The sequence below is a fragment of the Pelodiscus sinensis genome, chromosome 3 (assembly GCF_049634645.1).
Source record: "Pelodiscus sinensis isolate JC-2024 chromosome 3, ASM4963464v1, whole genome shotgun sequence".
Lineage (NCBI taxonomy): Eukaryota > Metazoa > Chordata > Testudines > Trionychidae > Pelodiscus > Pelodiscus sinensis.
Window position 1 is genome coordinate 11,470,556 of NC_134713.1, and position 17,182 is coordinate 11,487,737.

Consider the following 17,182-nt stretch of genomic DNA (forward strand, 5'->3'; position numbering starts at 1 on the left):
GCTCCGCGGCTTTGCTCCCCGTCTCCCGACCAGCAGACCAGGGAGATGGGGAGCAAAGCCTCGGAGCACGCCAGCAGTGGGACAGCCGCGGCGCGCCTGGACTGTCCCGCTGTCCGTGTGCTCTGCGGCTTTGCTCCGCGTCTCCCAGGTCAGCAGACCAGGGAGACGGAGCAAAGCCGTGGAGGACTTGGGCGGTCCCGCCACCCCCGTCTCCCTGGTCTGCTGGGGGGGGGGTGCAGCGAGTGCCCCCCCAGCAGACCAGGCTTTTCTTGCCTACCCCTGGGGTAGAGCAGCTGGGGGCTGCCGGGTTGGTCCCGCAGCGCTGCTCCGGACCAACCCGGCAGCACCCCAGCTGCTCTGCACCAGGCGTCCTGATTCAGCCGCTGCTGGTCAGTTTCAGCAACGGCTGAATCAGGACGCCTGGGGCAGAGCAACCCAGCAGCACTCCAGCTGCTCTGCCCCAGGCGTCCCAAAGTCAGCCGCTGCTGAAACTGACCAGCGGCTGACTACAGGAAGCCTGAGGCAGAGTTGCTCTGCCCCAGGCTTCCTGGAATCAGCCGCTGATCAGTTTCAGCAGCAGCTGACTTGGGGACGCCTGGGTTTCTTAAGTTGAATCTGTATGTAAGTCAGAACTGGCATCCAGATTCAGCCGCGGTTGAAACTGATCAGTTTCAGCAGCGGCTGACGCCAGTTCCGACTTACATACAGATTCAACTTAAGAACAAACCTACAGTCCCTATCTTGTACGTAACCCGGGGACTGCCTGTATATGTGTACAGGTTGAACCTCTCTAGTCCGGCACCCTCAGGATCTGACTGGAGCCGAATCAGAGAATTAGCTGAACCACAGGAGGTCGATATTGTCTAGGAGCATTACCAACATATCCACTGCTTACTGGGCTCTTAGAAGACATTTAGGGGTAAATTAGAGCTAAATAACAATGGAAAACATTGAGAGCCAAGACTGATGCTGTAAACAAATGTTATGTGACCATGGGACACTTGCCCACACCCATGATAAATGCACATCCGACTAACTAAAATCATGCCAGACCATGGATGCTGCTGAATCAGAGAGTGCCAGACTAGAGAGGTTCAACCTGTACACAGTAAAAATAAGTGTTCAAGTCCTCTCTACTTCAGAGTTTATGGCTCCAACCAATATAAATTTCAACAGACCAAAATGTTTTTACTGTTAAATCTAACCTACTTCACATCATCGTTTTTATTGAAGTGTTAAACTATTTTCAAAAGCTGAGACATTAATTTCAGCAATTTTAAGTAGTGAAGAGAGAACCAAAAATGGCTGATGTTCTGTTTTTAATGGTATAGGATTGGCACTCCTGTGCTATCTTTGTAAGACCTGAAAATCTAGCAAAGAAATCAGTGGAAGAAGAAAATTCTTTTAAACAATCCAACAGGATCTCATATCGCACAGCTCCCCTTTTAAGTACAGTTGAACTCATATGTATACCCTAATTTCCATCCCCCACCCTACATACACTGGTTAAGATATATTCATAATACTGTAGTGTATAAAAAAAATTGCACATAATTTGGAGTTGGGCTACCAGCCCAGTTCTCCATCTGCAGATTTAAAGAAGATATGCTCCAGATTCAGGCTGAAATTTTCTTTAAACTGCCTGATAAATCAGGAATAATGATCCATAGGGAAAGAAGAGCTCATTAGCCTGAGTTCTCCCCCTCGCTACAGATCAATGTGTCCTGGATCCATAATAAAAAGGGGGGAAAATGACAGTGCTGGCAGGTCCAGTTCTCTGATGGATAAGTTGCCTTCTACCAAATCAAGATTTGAAGCCTGGCCCAGAGTAATAGGCCACTAATCAAATAGAAGAGTGCCTTAGGTAAGGAAATATTCTTGATTATGCAGTGTCTTAAAGATGGAGTGAATGGTTGTTTAAATATCTTGAGATGTTTAGAAGTTCTGGGCTACAAAACCTTATAGTATCACAGCTTACAATTCTGATTAACCCAGATTCCAGTGGCATTTTAGAATAATAAATCATTTTTCTTTATAACAGTTTTGCTCTCCATCAAGACTAAAATGTAATCAGTTCCAACTGGTCCACACATGTTAATTCCATAAGAAATAGCATTATCTCACCAACAAACATATATTTCTGCATTATCACCAAAAATTGTTGTAAAACTATAACGAAAAGCTACTTTTAAAATAATTTTATGTCAGCATTATATTATTTGATGATGAATTAAGAAATGTAGGTCTCAACTTATTTTCATATACAATACACAAAAATATCCCTTATTTAGCAGAATTTGTATAACCCTTTTTATTGTAGCGAAGTAATATTTTATTTGCCTAAAGTGTCTTTAAAATGTCAACACTGTGATGGCTATCTTATGTATCTATTCTTCTTCTGCCCTATTTTCTTACAGAATGACAAAAAACCACATTCAAAATGCAAACAGTCCGAGATATTTGGATAGGTTACTTACATCATACTTTGCAGTTCAGGAGTAAAGCTTGTTGATTTCCCTGCCCCCCTTGTGCTGCTTGAAGAGGCAACATTTGACATTGGGCTAGCTGCAATATTGCTCATCTGAGTAAACAAAAAGAAACAACAGAGCTTGCAAATGTATTTAATTTAATAAACAGAGGATCTAGGAAATGGCAGCAATTATAAACCACTTCACAAAGTACATGTGGTTTAAAATATCCAGCCTAATATATACTATGTTTCATGTTGACATTAACAATGTATTTTATTCAGTGCTACCAGCAAGTTATTTTCTCTACTACAGGACAAATTGAGAAAACCACACTGTTCATTTTAGTAACTAGATATATAAGAAGAATCAGTAATAATTGTAATAGCTTCACCTTAGTGACTGCATTACAGATTCAGAAGAAAAAAATTCAAACAAGACCTGAATGAAAATACAATACACGAAGAAGTCTTTTCAATGTAGAACAGAAGCCTATTTGAGTTGTCACCTGCATTATCCACAAACCACAAAATGTGATCAGCAACCATTGCAACTAACAGTTACTGAAAGTGTGTGTTGGGTTTGTATTTGTGTTTATTCCTCTCCACTGGCTTTGTTTTAAAACATTTAGGAAGCCACTTATGGGTTCTCAAATAATTCAAGAATCATCAATGCAAGCCTGTCTCAATCTCTATTCAAGAGCTCACATTATTATGGGCCATATATGTGGCTTTCATAGGCCAAGTCTTGCAACAGAAGCATATGACTTTCAGATCACGCAGCCAGCAACCAAATCCCATAGGGACTATATTCATGCAGGTTTTGTCCTTGTAGACAGACAAAACGAATTAAATATAGCTGTGAAGTTAATGTACATAACAACTTAAAGTGCATTAAACCTAGCTTTCATTCATAAGGAAAGAGGCCTTAGTTTACTGTAGCTTAATCCTCACTGGAATTACTAAGGTCCTTACAGCAGTGAAACCAAATACTGAAATCTTTAAAAAAAAAAAAAAAAAAAAGTCAGTAAGAAACGTGAATGATCTCAACAGTGGAATGATCAGCTTTGAATGTGATTTACCCACTTACACTATTTTCAGCTTTATGTATGGCCTAGTGTCGGTGGTACGACATGAACAAAAAAAATTATTGTAACATGTTTATGGTTTTCCTTACAGAATTCCTGTAAAATTAAAACAGTTTATTCCAAATTGAAACATGCACACAGTTCTGTTCTAACCAGATCACATATACTAATTCAGCTCAGATGTTTTTCCTCTCTAATAAAATGCGAGTCAAAATATCTTTAAATCATATAATCTATAATCAATTTACTGAAAACAAACAAAAGACAATGTGTAACAGATATTTTATGAAGACCATCAAATAATAAAATTAACTTGATAAACTAAATTAATACAATTAAAAATAAACACACAAGTTCATGTTTAAACATCACTCATTACAAGCAATATAAAAAGCCAAATATTATCCAACTACATTTCTCTACACAAAAATGTCACATATTAGTCTTCTATGTCTTGTTACCTCCAAACAACACTTAGCAACACTAAAACATCACAGGTCTTCTGATAAGGAGAAGACAGAGAATATTTTTTTCTCCTGTCTGGTTTGCTGAGAGCTAGTAAACTTTCACTTAACCAATATCTGCTCATTTCTTATGTTGTTTTAGCGGTAGTTGTGATAATAAAAAGCAGATGTTAATATCATTTGTTTTCAGTCAGATATTTCCCACCTATAATTTTACCTTTAACCTATGTTCAAAAAAAAGTTTAATAATACAAAGTGCATACCACACCTCTCCACTAGCACTACATATGGTTAATTACAATATGTTTTCATTTTTTAAGACTTTAAAGCTTTTGAATACAACATGTTGAGATATTTTCAATGAGTACTAATATAATTATGGTTATCTTAAAAAGGTTAAGGATATATAGCACAGAGCTGAATCAAAGAAATAGTGAAACTTGTAATATATATCTGTATCTAAAATACAAGAGGTAAACTGTTTAATATTAATACTTTCACATAAGTTAACACATTCTATTTATTTCCCAGAATATTGTAATTTAGTTTCCCAAACTACAAACACAAGCACATGTGTGACTTTACTCACTTATTCAGTTCCTCTGAAGTCTGATTTTAGTCATGTGAGCAGGGGCGCCCAGTTTTATGTATTAATAGGACCAGTGATTTGGTCAGCAGTTAGCATTAGTCTCATACCTGAACAGTGAAATCAGTGAGTTTTTAAAAATGCAATAAACTTGTCTTCGAGTGTGTAAAAAGAGTATGTGCAATGAGGGATGTTAGTAAGTATTGACCACTTGCTTTCCCCACCCACTTGCTGCCTCAAAGAGAGGCAGGGGTGGGGAGCAGGACTAAGTGCCAGGGGGAGCCGGTTTAAAAGCCAGTTCCCCCCAGCACTGTCTCCACAGTGCCACCTGCCCTCCTCCCCATGCCCGCTGCCTCTATCAGAGGCAGTGGAGTGGATGGGGGGGGGGGGCTGCTACAAGGCATCCTCTGCCTGCAGCAGCCCAAGGCTCACGGTGGGCAGAGGCTTCTCTGGCAGCAACCCCATTGCTTCTCTGGCAGCAACCCCTCTGGTCCTCCCCATTCCCCCATGGACAGGGGCTACTGCCACCAAGCAGTCCCTGTTCACAGCAGTCTGGGCTGGCCGTGTACAGGGGCTGCTCCGGCAGCAACACCTGGCTGCCACGAACAGAGGTTGCTCTGACAGCAACCCCTGCTAGCGATGGACAGGGCTTGCTGCTGACAGGGGCTGCTTCTGGAGCAGTCCCTGCCTATGGCCAGCCCTGGCTGCCACCAACAGGGGCTGCTGGAGTCAGCATAAGCCAGGACCGAGCAGTCCTAACTCGCACTAGTCCAGGACCCTGAGCCTCTGCATTTTAAATGTAGTAACAGCCTTGTGGCTCTTACTACATTTAAAATTCAGAGCATCAGCATGGGTGGCTCCTGGAGCTGGCACAAGCTGGAACTACTCAGCACTGGCTCAAGCCGGCTCCCTGAGCTACCCCCACTATGGCTCTGCAGAGTGGTCCTTATCAACTAATTGTGTAATCGATACAAATTGTATTGACTACACGCTTAGCCAGATAATTGCAATTTATCATCTTTATGTGCAACCTCTACCATGAGGCTTCTATACACTGGAGGTGCTACTGGATTAGAATAACGAAGACCCACAGGCTTGGAAATTTAAATCAAGAGTATATTTAGTCTTATTTTTGTTCTTCTTCGTTTTGCTTCTTGCTCTCTATTTTATTTCATCGTTTATATAAGTTAATGTCTAATTTTAATAGCTCAAAATACGTATATACACTCTAATAGTAATGTCAAAATCTTATATTAAAAGGTCATAAAGAAGTAGAAATACAATTCAGTAAAGTTATACAAGGCATTAACACTAGCTTTTGGCTAGAATTTTCTTGCCCTTACAAATTTTGAAAGAATGCATAAGAATAAAAGAACAGCCATACTGAGTCAGACCAAAGGTCCAGTCTAACCCAGTATCCTGTCTTCTAACAGTGTCCAATGACTGTTGTCCCAGGGGGACCGAACAGAACAGGAAATCATCATTCATAATCTCTGACAGAGGCAAGGGACACCAATCCTACCCATCCTGATTAATATATATTGATGGACCTATTCTCCATGTATTTATCTAGTTCTTTTTTGAACTCTGCTAAAGTCCTGGTCTTCACAACATCTTCTGGCAAGGAGTTCCGGGGTTGACTATGTGTTGTACGAAGTACTTCCTTCTGCTTGTTTTAAACCATCTACATATTAATTTAATATGGTGACCCCCTACTTCTTAAGTTATGGGAACAAGTAAATAACTTCTCCTTACTCACTTTCTCCACACCAGTCATGATTTTATAGACCTGTATCATAACCCTCGCTTAGTGTTCTCCTTTCTAACCTGAAAAGCCCCAGTCTTTTTAATCTCTCTTCATATGGCAGCTGCTCCAAACCCATAATCATTTCTATTGCCCTTTCTGAACTTTTTCCAGTGCTAAGATATCTTTTTTGAAATGAGGTGACCACATCTGTACGCAGTATTCAAGATGTGGGCATACCATGGATTTATACAGAGGCAATAAGATATTCTCTGTCCTATTCTCTAATCCTTTTGTTAATGATTCCTAACATTCCGTTGGCTTATTTGACTGCTGCTGCGCATTGAATGGAAGTTTTCAGAGAACTATCCTCAATGACTCCAAGATCTCTTTCTTGGGATATAACAGCTAATTTAGTCCCCATTATTTTGTACGTATAGCTGGGATTAAATTTTCCAATATGCATTACTTTACATTTATCAACATTAAAGTTCATTTGCTATTTTGTTGCCCGGTCACTAGCTTTGAGAGATCCTTCTGAAGCCCTTCAGTGTCTGCTTTGGGAATTAACCAGGGGTGGCCACCCTGCAGCGCCCCTTCCCAACAGCCCCCGCCCCGGCTCCCCTGTGCTCACCAGGGCAGCAATTAAAAATGGTGGCCATCAACAGGCGCCTGATTGGCCAAAAAGCCTAAGCTTGTTTCTCAAAAGGGGCAGCCTTTTTTTTTTTTTTTTTGGTTTGACAATTATAGGGGGGCTTTCCTTTTTTTCACTGCTGTTTCAGCTCTCTTTGTTAAATGGATTGGCCACCACTGGTCTTAACTATCTTGAGCAGTTTAATATCATCTGCAAATTTTACCGCTTCACTATTTACCCCTTTCTCCAGATCATTTATGAATATGTTGAATAGGATTTTTCCCAATATGGACCTCTGTGGGATTCCACTAGTTACCTCTCTTCAGTCTGAAAACTGACCATTTATTCTTACCATTTGTTTTCTATCTTTTAACCTGTTATTAGTCCATGAGAGGACCCCATCTTATCCCATTATAACTTACTTTACTTAAAAGCCTTTGGTGGGGGACCTTGTCAAAGGCTTTCTAGAAATCTAAGTACTATATCCACTGGAGCCTCCTTTTCCATGTGCTTGCTGATGCCCTCAAGGAACTCTAGTAGATTAGTAAGGCATGATTTCCCTTTACAGAAACCATGTTGACTTTTAACCCCAACAAATTATGTTCATATGCGTGTCTCACAATTCTGTTCTTTACTATAGTTTCAACTAATTTTTCTGGTATTGATGTTAGACTTTCCTGTTTGTAACTACCAGGATCACCTATAATATTATTCAAGTTAATGATTAATAAGATAAGGCCCCAATCCTGCAAGTACCCATGCTTAATTTTAAGCATGAATAGTGCCATTAACTTCATTGGAAGTGCTTGTGTGAGTACATTTATATATGCATGTGTCTACAGAATTGCAATCTTTGGGCTTATTCAAAAATTTAAGTATATGGTATGCAGTCTTATTTCCCTCCCACTCCCCACTCACTCAGGCTTTGTCTATATGACTGGGGCCGTCAACCTAAGTTACACAACTTCAGCTACATGAGTAATGTGGCTGAAGTCGACATACTCAGATCAGCTTTCTGCGGTATCTTCACAGCACTAAATCGACAGCTGACGCTCTCCCCTCAACTCTGCTTGCTCTTCTCATTTTGGTAGAGTACTGTAATTGACAGAAGAGCTAGATGCGAAAAATCAACCCCTGCTGCATCAATTGCTGCCCATTAATCCAGCTCATAGTGAAGACATATCCTAACTAAGGCCCAATCAGGCAACCTTTGTTCATGTTATTAATTGTTACATACAAGAGTATCCCTTACCAGTATTGCCAACTTTCATGGTATTTGATGCAGTACTTTAAACTGCACACACTAGAGACAAGTGATTATGTGACAATCTCATCTTGTTAAAAAAAATCTAGCCCTTATGGCTGCAAAAAAAAGCTTGAAATTGAGTTGCATGTACCTTAACACTCAGAAACTAAAAAAAGACTTAAATAAAAGTTACATCTCATGAGTTTTGAACTAATGATTTTTTAACATCTGAGGCTGGCTATACTGCCTTATATTTACGTAACCATACTGAAGTAATTGGACTCTTCCAAAAAAAATTATGTGCCTAGGCCACAATCCTGCAAAGGGTTTCACCCAGAAGTAGAACTTTCAGGGTTTCATTTATACTCATGTGTTTTGTCAGCAGAATTACTTGCTAAGGCTCCAGTCCTGCAAACACACGTGAGCAATCCCATTAAATCCAATGGGATTACCTGCCTTCATAAGTCTTTGCAAGATCAAGGACTAGGAGCATACCAGCTCTACCCATCCATTAAACCACTGTCTTCCTACTAAAACCAAATTATTTAACTTTCAAATCAAGCAGGTGTACAGAATTTTCTTGACACGATGAACCCAACAGCTCATCAGGCCCTGTCATAGCCTTTAAAATAATGACTTCCCCAACCCACATTTTGTTTGATGGTTTAGATAATTAACTTCTTTACACATCAAAGTCCCATCATCCGCATGTTCTATTTCCTTTCTTCCGGACATTAAAAACAAAGTCAAAAGCAGAAGCACTCTCAAATCAATTTTCTCCAATAAATACAGCTAACATGGAATTAAAAACCTACTGTAATCTTCAATGGGTCAATGTACTACAGTTGTTTTAGCTTTGAATTGAAATACAGCTGTTTGCCATATTCCACAAAGTGAATTCAGATGTTCAGATCGGGTCACAGATTATTTCAACATGCCCTAGTTTAATCATGAACTTTAGCAAGGAGAACATAACTTTTGATTAACAATATTTAAAACTAGAAAGTATAAGGCCCTATCTAAATCTATGTCATACTTGCAAATTATATTTTCTCTAAAAAAATCTAGCAATCTTAGAATTATAAAGGAAAGAAAATAAATTTATGTAAACAATTTCAATCAATGAAAACGTGTACAAAAAATACCGATCCTGATCTCTCAGTGTCTTTGACATAAATTAAATATACACTTATAGAGGAAACATGGCAAGTAACTCCCTCGCACCCTAACAACCTTGAGTAGATAAATGCTAAGACTCGTCTGGTTGAGTTCAGGCCAGAAATTATCACAAAGTTAAGAAATATTGGAAACCTCCTGTTCCATAGCCTGTCCATTGGGTCTATGTTCTTCCTGTGTAATTCCCAGGTGATATGGTCACACCAGTAACTGACTAATCTTCAAGGCACAGCACATCTATTGACTCAAGCTTTTGGGCACATAAGAGATGGTATTTTGCACTACCTCATAAGCTTGTATAAATAGATGAGGCCTGAATATCAAAAAATGTGGACTATTTCAATCAAGAATGGAAAGGAATCACGTTCCTAAGTCAGGGAGGCCTCACAAAGAACATGATCAGCATATCTATCTTCTACAGAGAGGTACTCAAGTGCCGCCATCAACTGCTGTTCCGGCAGCATCACATGAGGGTTTCTACCGAGACAAAGGATAGGTTAAAGAACAAAAGGTCTCCAAACCCTTCATTAATTAAATTAAAAGTTACTGATTTAAACACCACCAGAGAAAACTTAGCTTTCATCTACTCCAAAACTCACTATGCAGCTACAGAAATAGAGTGAGATCTGAATTCATTCAGCTTTATTTAAAGTCTCTTCACAATGGGAGGAATGTAGTTTCTAACAGAGAGATGACTTTAACTGGGTTGTTTTTGCCCTACCAGCCTGACTGTTCCTCCATTTACACTAGACTTTTACCTACAAAACTCCTCTGAAGTCAGTATCATTAACTATGATTTACATATAAGAAATACAAAAAACAGCTTATTGTAACTTGACTAAAGAGGCAAACTATATAAAACTTTACAAGGTTCCAAAAAAAATGAGAAGTTAATTACATGTTCCCATTCAGCAGGTGATAAGGAATGTGTATAGCCTATTTTGAGTGCAAAAATAAATTACTGTTAAAAGAAATTATTTCTGAAGACTTGCATCTAATTTCTGTACTGCCATCAGCCCCTCATTTCACTTCTTTCATAACTACATTTTGCATATGATCTGAAATAATGCAAAATGGGATACATTTTTACTTCCATAAACACCATACAAAACAGGAAGGAAGGAAACCACTGAATGCTAAGATGCTTTGACCAAATGCTGTATTAAAATTAGTGTTGTTGTTTTAAACATTTTAGTCTGCAACTTACACGTAAGTCAAAATCAGAAATGTCCCCACCAAATATTGTATTGTGTGCAAATACTCAGCACTGTGCAAGAAGTAGCACAAGAAGCAGTCCTGCTCCTTTGGTATTTAGGAAGTAAGGTTTTCATTATGCACATGTATTCAGATCTTTGGTTTTATCTTATCATGCAAAAGAAATGTTGTCAGCTTCACAACACAGTTCTGATACATGACTAGGACTTCAGAGTCCTATGAACACGAACATACAAATAATAAAAATCAAACAAAACAAAAACAAACACACAAGAAATTACACTTCATAAACTAGTCTATCTAGTTTCTAAAAAGTATTAAAGAAAATGGACAGTCAAAAGAATTGTATGCTAGACCATATATAGTGTTACACAGATACTATTTGAGTGGTTCTCAACCTATTTACCATGTGGGTCGCACATGCAGCTTTTCATATGTTATATGGGACACCTCCACACAATATCTATCTCAATATAATTTTACCTGTATGGCCCTGAGGATATCACATGGGTTGCAACTGGGTGCTGACTGGTCTTCAAGCAACCCAGATATCACAGGGTGAAAACCACTGCCCTATTTCTTCAAGTGAGAGAGTCTGAGACTCTGTTTTCGACACCAGAATATCAACTATGTATAGACACTGGACAAAAATCTGTCCTCAGAGGTGGTTCTCATCAACTTCAATGGATGCAATGCATGCAAATGCAAGAATAAAATGAACCCCGCTGACTTTTTCTTCACAACTCCTCTCCTTCATCTCAAAAGAGATAAACCATCTCAAAGGTTCACATCTGTGCCTGACAGGAATGCCTCTTCACTGTAAGCTGAGTGCTTGGGAGGCTGCCCAGGAGAGATTCAAATGTCGCCCAGCTGATTAGCAGAGCACCCATAGACTCCCACAGCCAGCAGCATGGGTTTCTATTGGTGGTGTACCTCTGCAACATAACAAAATGTATTCTGAATGGAAAAAGTTAGAGGGAACATTGCCTCTTTGCACATATTAATCTGCTTTCCTTAAAAAAAGCTTATCTCAAATCTACAATTGAACAAATATTTCCTTCTTAATCAGTTTGAACTAGTTGTACTAGACAAAAAATAATTCTGCTTGCCCTGACCAAGCTTATGCAGTAAACCTGTGATCCTGTTAAAAGCCACATAATACTCCAGAGTTCTCAACACTTGAAATGCTACTTCTGTGCGATTGTACCACTTTAGTGTAGACATCACCTACAGCGATGGGAGAGGTTGCTACAAGTAATCCACAGCTGCAAGAAGTGGTAGCTAGGGCAACAGAAGAATTGTCCTGTTGACCTACTGCTCCCTACAATGGGGCTTATGTTGGCTTAACGATGACATTCAGAGGTGTGGATTTTTCACACCCCTGGGTGACAGTCAACCAGCCTCTGTCCTGTATACCAGTGGTTCTTAAAACTGAAGTTGGCCGCAACCCCATTTAAATGGTATGCCAGGGCTAGCATTCAATTTGCTGGGGCCCAAGGCCAAAACCAAAGACTGAGTTCCACTGCCTAGGACAAAAACCCAAGCTCAAACTCAATGCCCAGGGTCAAAACTGAAGCCAAAGGACTTCAGCCCTTGTTGGTGGGGCTCAGGCTTAGGGATGTTAGATATTGGGTAACGGAATAGTCGAGTAACCGCATAAACTATTATCAGTTACTTGACTATTCTATAGTCTGTAGAGCCTCCCGTCACCGCATTCTGCCACCTCTGATACAGAGGCAGGAGCACGAGATAGCAGCTGCCCGTCTACTGGAGATCCAAGCTCCCCACAGACAGAGACTGCTGTGGTCCAGCAGCAGCTCCTGTCCACGGGGGGCTACGGAGTAGCCTCTGTCCGTGGGAAGCTTGGACCTTCATGGTAGCCTCTCCTGGTTTCTCCCGCCTGGCAGAAGCAGCAGCGGGGAAGGGCAGACAGCACTGGAGAGCTAGTGCTGGGAGGAACTGGCCTTTAAGCCGGTTCCCCCCAGCAGTGCCTCCTTGCTGCCTCTGACACAGAGGAGAGGAGGCTTATAGGTTAATTGTATACTCGACTACTCATTTACATGCCTACTCAGTCTTATAGCCCTCCCCCTGCCACGTGGGGCTGAACCCGTCTGGCTTCAGCTGTGACCTCCCTACCCTAGGTTGGTGTGACTAAGGATTTGTCTCTGCCTAGGATGGCTGGACTTGGGCAGGTTTAGGCTACTATCTCTCCTCCTGGGGTTGTGCAGTAAATTTTGTTGTCAGAAGAGTGTCACAGTACAATGAACTCTGAGAAACCCTGGCGTAGTGCAAGCATAGGTCTCCAAATGCACTGTCTATAATCTTCCTCACATATTCCTTTTTGATAGCTACATGAATGTAATAAGAGTGCTTTAAGCCACCTTTGGCAGAAATGTCTGAAGTATTTTGGGCCCAGCTACTGAAAGACAGACCATTAATTCAATGGATCTACTGGATACAAGGGGCCTCTTACTGAAAAATTGTGCTAGGAATGTAGGATTCTGCATTATAAGGTATTGATAAAGTCACAGGCATTTCTTACTTTAAATCTCTATTATTGGATGTCTTTCCTTCTCTGGAGGTACTTGTGCTGAGAGGAGGAAGAAATTCATCTCAGATTCTTGCCCATCTCTCCACAGAATGCACTGTGCTTTTAGCAGACAAATGTTGCCATACTTCCCATTGATGTTTTTAACTAACTAAAGTAAAGGCTAAACCCTTGGTGAAGAACCCAATTCACAGAACTGAAGGCTGCAAAATTCCTGTAAAATAATTTACTGCTTGTGTCTAACAGAGCTCTAAAGTCTCCATTTGCATTAATGAATGTAGTCCAGATGAAATTACTGCAAGGTGTGTGCATCACCATTGGAAAGATAATAATCAAAGAGTAGTTATTAGGTCTGTCAATCGCAGTTGACTCACACAATTAATTCAAATTAATTATTATTAATCACAATTTAAGTGCACTGCTAAACAACAGAATAGCAATTGAAATGTTTTTCTACATTTTCAAATATATCGATTGCAATTACAACAGAATACAAAGTGTACAGTGCTTATTTTATTACAAATGTTAGCACTGTAAATGATAAAATAGTATTTTTCAATTCAACTCACATGAATATAGTAGTGTGAACTCTTTATCGAGAAAGTGCAACTTAAAAATGTAGGGTTCTTGGGGGTTTTTTGTTTTTTGTTTTTTTTTTTTTTAATAAAACTGGATTCAGAAATATACACCCCAAGTCCGCTCAGTCCTACTTCTTGTTCATCTAGTTGCTACAGGAGATAATGCTGCCTACTTCATATTTACAATTCCATCTGGAAGTAAAAGTGGGTTTTCACATGGCACTTTTGTAATTGATCTTGCACGGTATTTACAGTACATGCTAAATATGCTAAACATTTGAACTCTGATTTCTTGCTTTGGCCACCATTCCAGAGAGCTGGTGTTTCCGTGCTGATGGCACTCATTAAAAAAGAAAAAGGCATTCATTAAATTTGTGACTGAACTCCTTGAAGGAGAATTGTATGTCTCCTGTTTTACTTGAATCCTGCCATATGTTGTTTGTTTTAAGGACACTTTCATTACAGTTTTGACAAAACATAAATAAGGTACCTGTGTGAGATTTCTAAAGATCTACAGCACTCAATCCAAGCTTTAAGACTTAGAAGTATCTCCCACTCAGATTTTGGAAGGAGGCATGAAGCATGCTTTCAGAAATCTTAAAAGAACAACACTCTGATGCAAAAACTACAGAACCTGAATCACCCAAAAAGAAAATCACTCTTCTGCTGGTGGCATCTGACTCAGATAATGTGTCAGTCTGTATTGCTTTGGATCATTATTGACCAGAATCCATCAGGCTCATGTACACATATCCTCTGGAATCATGACTGAAGCATGAAGGGACACATTAATCTTTAGTGCATCCATCATGTAAACATTCTGTGACGTTGGCTACAACAGTGTGATACGAACAGCTCTTCTCGCTTTCAGGTATTATTATACGTAAACAATAAGCAGCAACACTGTCTCCTGCAAATGTAAACTAACTTGTTTGAGTATGTGACTGGCTGCACAAGAAGTAGAACTAAGTGGATTTGTATGTCCACATTTCTATGATTTTATAATAAATAAAATAAAATAATAAAATAATAACATTCTATAGTAAAATTAAAAATTAAGTTTAGTCATATTTTATTGGTAGTCAATACAACCTCCTACTAAAACACATGAGGCTTGTGAGCCACCAAATTTTTGCTGCTACATATCCTAATACAAAATTTCTTCTGCTTTGACCTCTGTCTCGGTGTATGACAATGGGAGCAAACATCCTTTTCTTCACTTTTAAACAGACCAAGAATTTCAAGCCCTCTGAGTAGGGCTAACAGTCTTGCTCAAGTCATTGCAAGTTTTACTGTCAACTTCATAGCAGCAGCATTAAGCAAACCCTGGGTGCTTTTGAAAATATCCTCTTTTTTCCCCTTGTCCCAAATGTTTTCCTCCACCATTGATTAACCTCTTGTTTACTACCTCCCATTATTCCTTTTCATTTTCCTATTGAAAATTTTAAGGTGTTGTTTTGATTGCAAATATTTTGTTAGCTTTGAAAACATTTGTGCTGTGGTTTTGAGTATCTCAAGCCTGTCAATGCACTTAAGAACAGAGGGAGACTAGAAGATTACTTATAAAGAAAATTATTTTGTATGTTTAACAGTTTTGTAGAAAATAATCATGATTTTTAGCATTATTACTGCAGATCCATTTATGAAATATCAAATGTAAATTAGTTTAGCAAAATACAGTTTCCCACAAAGGCATCAATTTAAGTTTTGGACACACAGATTGCTGACATGTTATTAAGGATCTCATAACCCAGGAGTTCTCAAACTTTCTCTTTCTGAGGCACACTCAACATGCTATAAAAATTCCATGGCCTACCTGTGCCACTGACTATTTTTCTACATAGTCAGTAAATTAAGAAGCCAGAGCTAGCGTTAGAGGGTCGCAAGAAGGACAATTGCCCAGGACTCCCAAACCACAAGGAGCCTCACAAAGCTAAATTGCTCATGCTCTAGCTTTCTGCCCTGGGCTCCAGTGAATCTAACACTGGCTTTACTTTCTAGCTTATTTTGGAAGCCTTCCTAAAACTTGGGTTGCCAACCCTCCTCCTCCCTGGGAGTCCCAGGGTCCTGGTTGAGAAACACTGTCATAGTCAACTAAATAATGCCCAGAACACACAAAGCACGTGGGTAACAGGCTTCCCCATTTCCTTTGTACACTACATGATAGCAATAATGCAGTCCTCACAGTTCCTGTAGGATTATGACACTTTTTGGATTTGGCTTGGTGCCTTACCACACCCCTTGAAGCATGCAATCATCACCCACAAATACACAGCCTAGCATGTCTTATTACTTAACAATATCATGTAGCAATGGTGTTAACAACCATGAAAGGTGTTCCACATTACCTAAAACAATTATTATGCAAATGTAATTCCTAAAACACTTAGGCTATGTCTACACGCGCGGCTTCTTGCACAAGTATGGCCAAGAATCCGCAGAGCGTCTACACTGCCCGCCCACTCTTGCGCAAGGAAATTTACAGTACCGCGTAGTGAGAGAGGGCTTCTCGTGCAAGAGCTACGCTCTTTTTTAACAGGTGTAAGCCCTCTTGCGCAGGAGCTCTTGCGCAAGAGGGCAGTGTGGACACTCGGCAGGGAGGACACTCGGCAGGGATTTCTTGTGCAAGAAAGCCCTATGGCTAAAATGGCCATCGGAGCTTTCTTGCGCAAGAGAGCATCCACACTCCCATGGGAGCTCTTGCGCAAAAGCACAGCGCACACATGGCAGTCTGGAGGTTTTCTTGCACAAGTCTTCTTGCACAAGATGTTCTTGCGCAAGAGGCCACCAGTGTAGACACAGCCTTAGGTTATTAAACTGTTAATTTGCTTATGCTGACAAGTTACTAATCAAGTTCCATATAGTCACATATTGTGTTCATTCAAAATCAAGCCCATAAGAGCAATGTAAGTGGTTGTGACACTTTTTGGCTTAGCAAATAAACCTGTACGGTGAAGAGCTTAGTGAATTCAATTAAACTGTGAACATTATTATCAATCACACTGTTTGAAAAACATGAGTCAGATCCCAAAAATTAAAAATTAAAAAAAGGTCAGGGGTTCTCTTTATTTGTCTTCTAGTTTTCAAGCTTTTAGAGCATACTCTGGTCATCTGTTCAAGCTCCTGTAATTATTTTTTAAATAAAAGCTGAGATTTTCATGTATCCACATAACTCCAGGAACTGGGGCTTTAAGAAAACTACCAAATATCTCAAGAGTTGCCAACATTTCTTAAGACACTCCTCTCACTATTAATGCAGCAAAAACAAAGATCAAGTCATCATAATAGGAACTGTTCTGATTTGTATCTTACCAATCTACAGACACAAGGTCTGAACAAAGCCGATTGAAGTCAATAGGAATCTGGCCCATAGTAAAGATTAATAAACTTAAAATGGGCAAGGAATGGGAAGGGAGACAAGTACAGTTTCCAAAAA

At 39.8% G+C, this 17,182-nt stretch overlaps 2 protein-coding genes across 10 annotated transcripts in view; one reads left to right on the forward strand and one right to left on the reverse strand.

The window, feature by feature from the left end:
- SUPT3H (SPT3 homolog, SAGA and STAGA complex component) overlaps window positions 1-17,182 on the reverse strand; it is a 426,525-nt gene that overhangs the window by 407,346 nt on the left and 1,997 nt on the right. For 6 of the 7 annotated variants that reach the window (XM_075923378.1, XM_075923381.1, XM_006120667.4 and 3 more), the window contains one exon: window positions 2,478-2,581. The exons of the other annotated variant lie outside the window; for it this stretch is intronic. In XM_075923378.1, the coding sequence (XP_075779493.1) occupies window positions 2,478-2,581 (104 nt within the window). Of the gene's footprint in view, window positions 1-2,477; window positions 2,582-17,182 lie in introns of those variants that run through there. 7 annotated transcript variants of the gene reach the window in all.
- RUNX2 (RUNX family transcription factor 2) overlaps window positions 1-17,182 on the forward strand; it is a 213,045-nt gene that overhangs the window by 47,833 nt on the left and 148,030 nt on the right. The window lies entirely within an intron of this gene.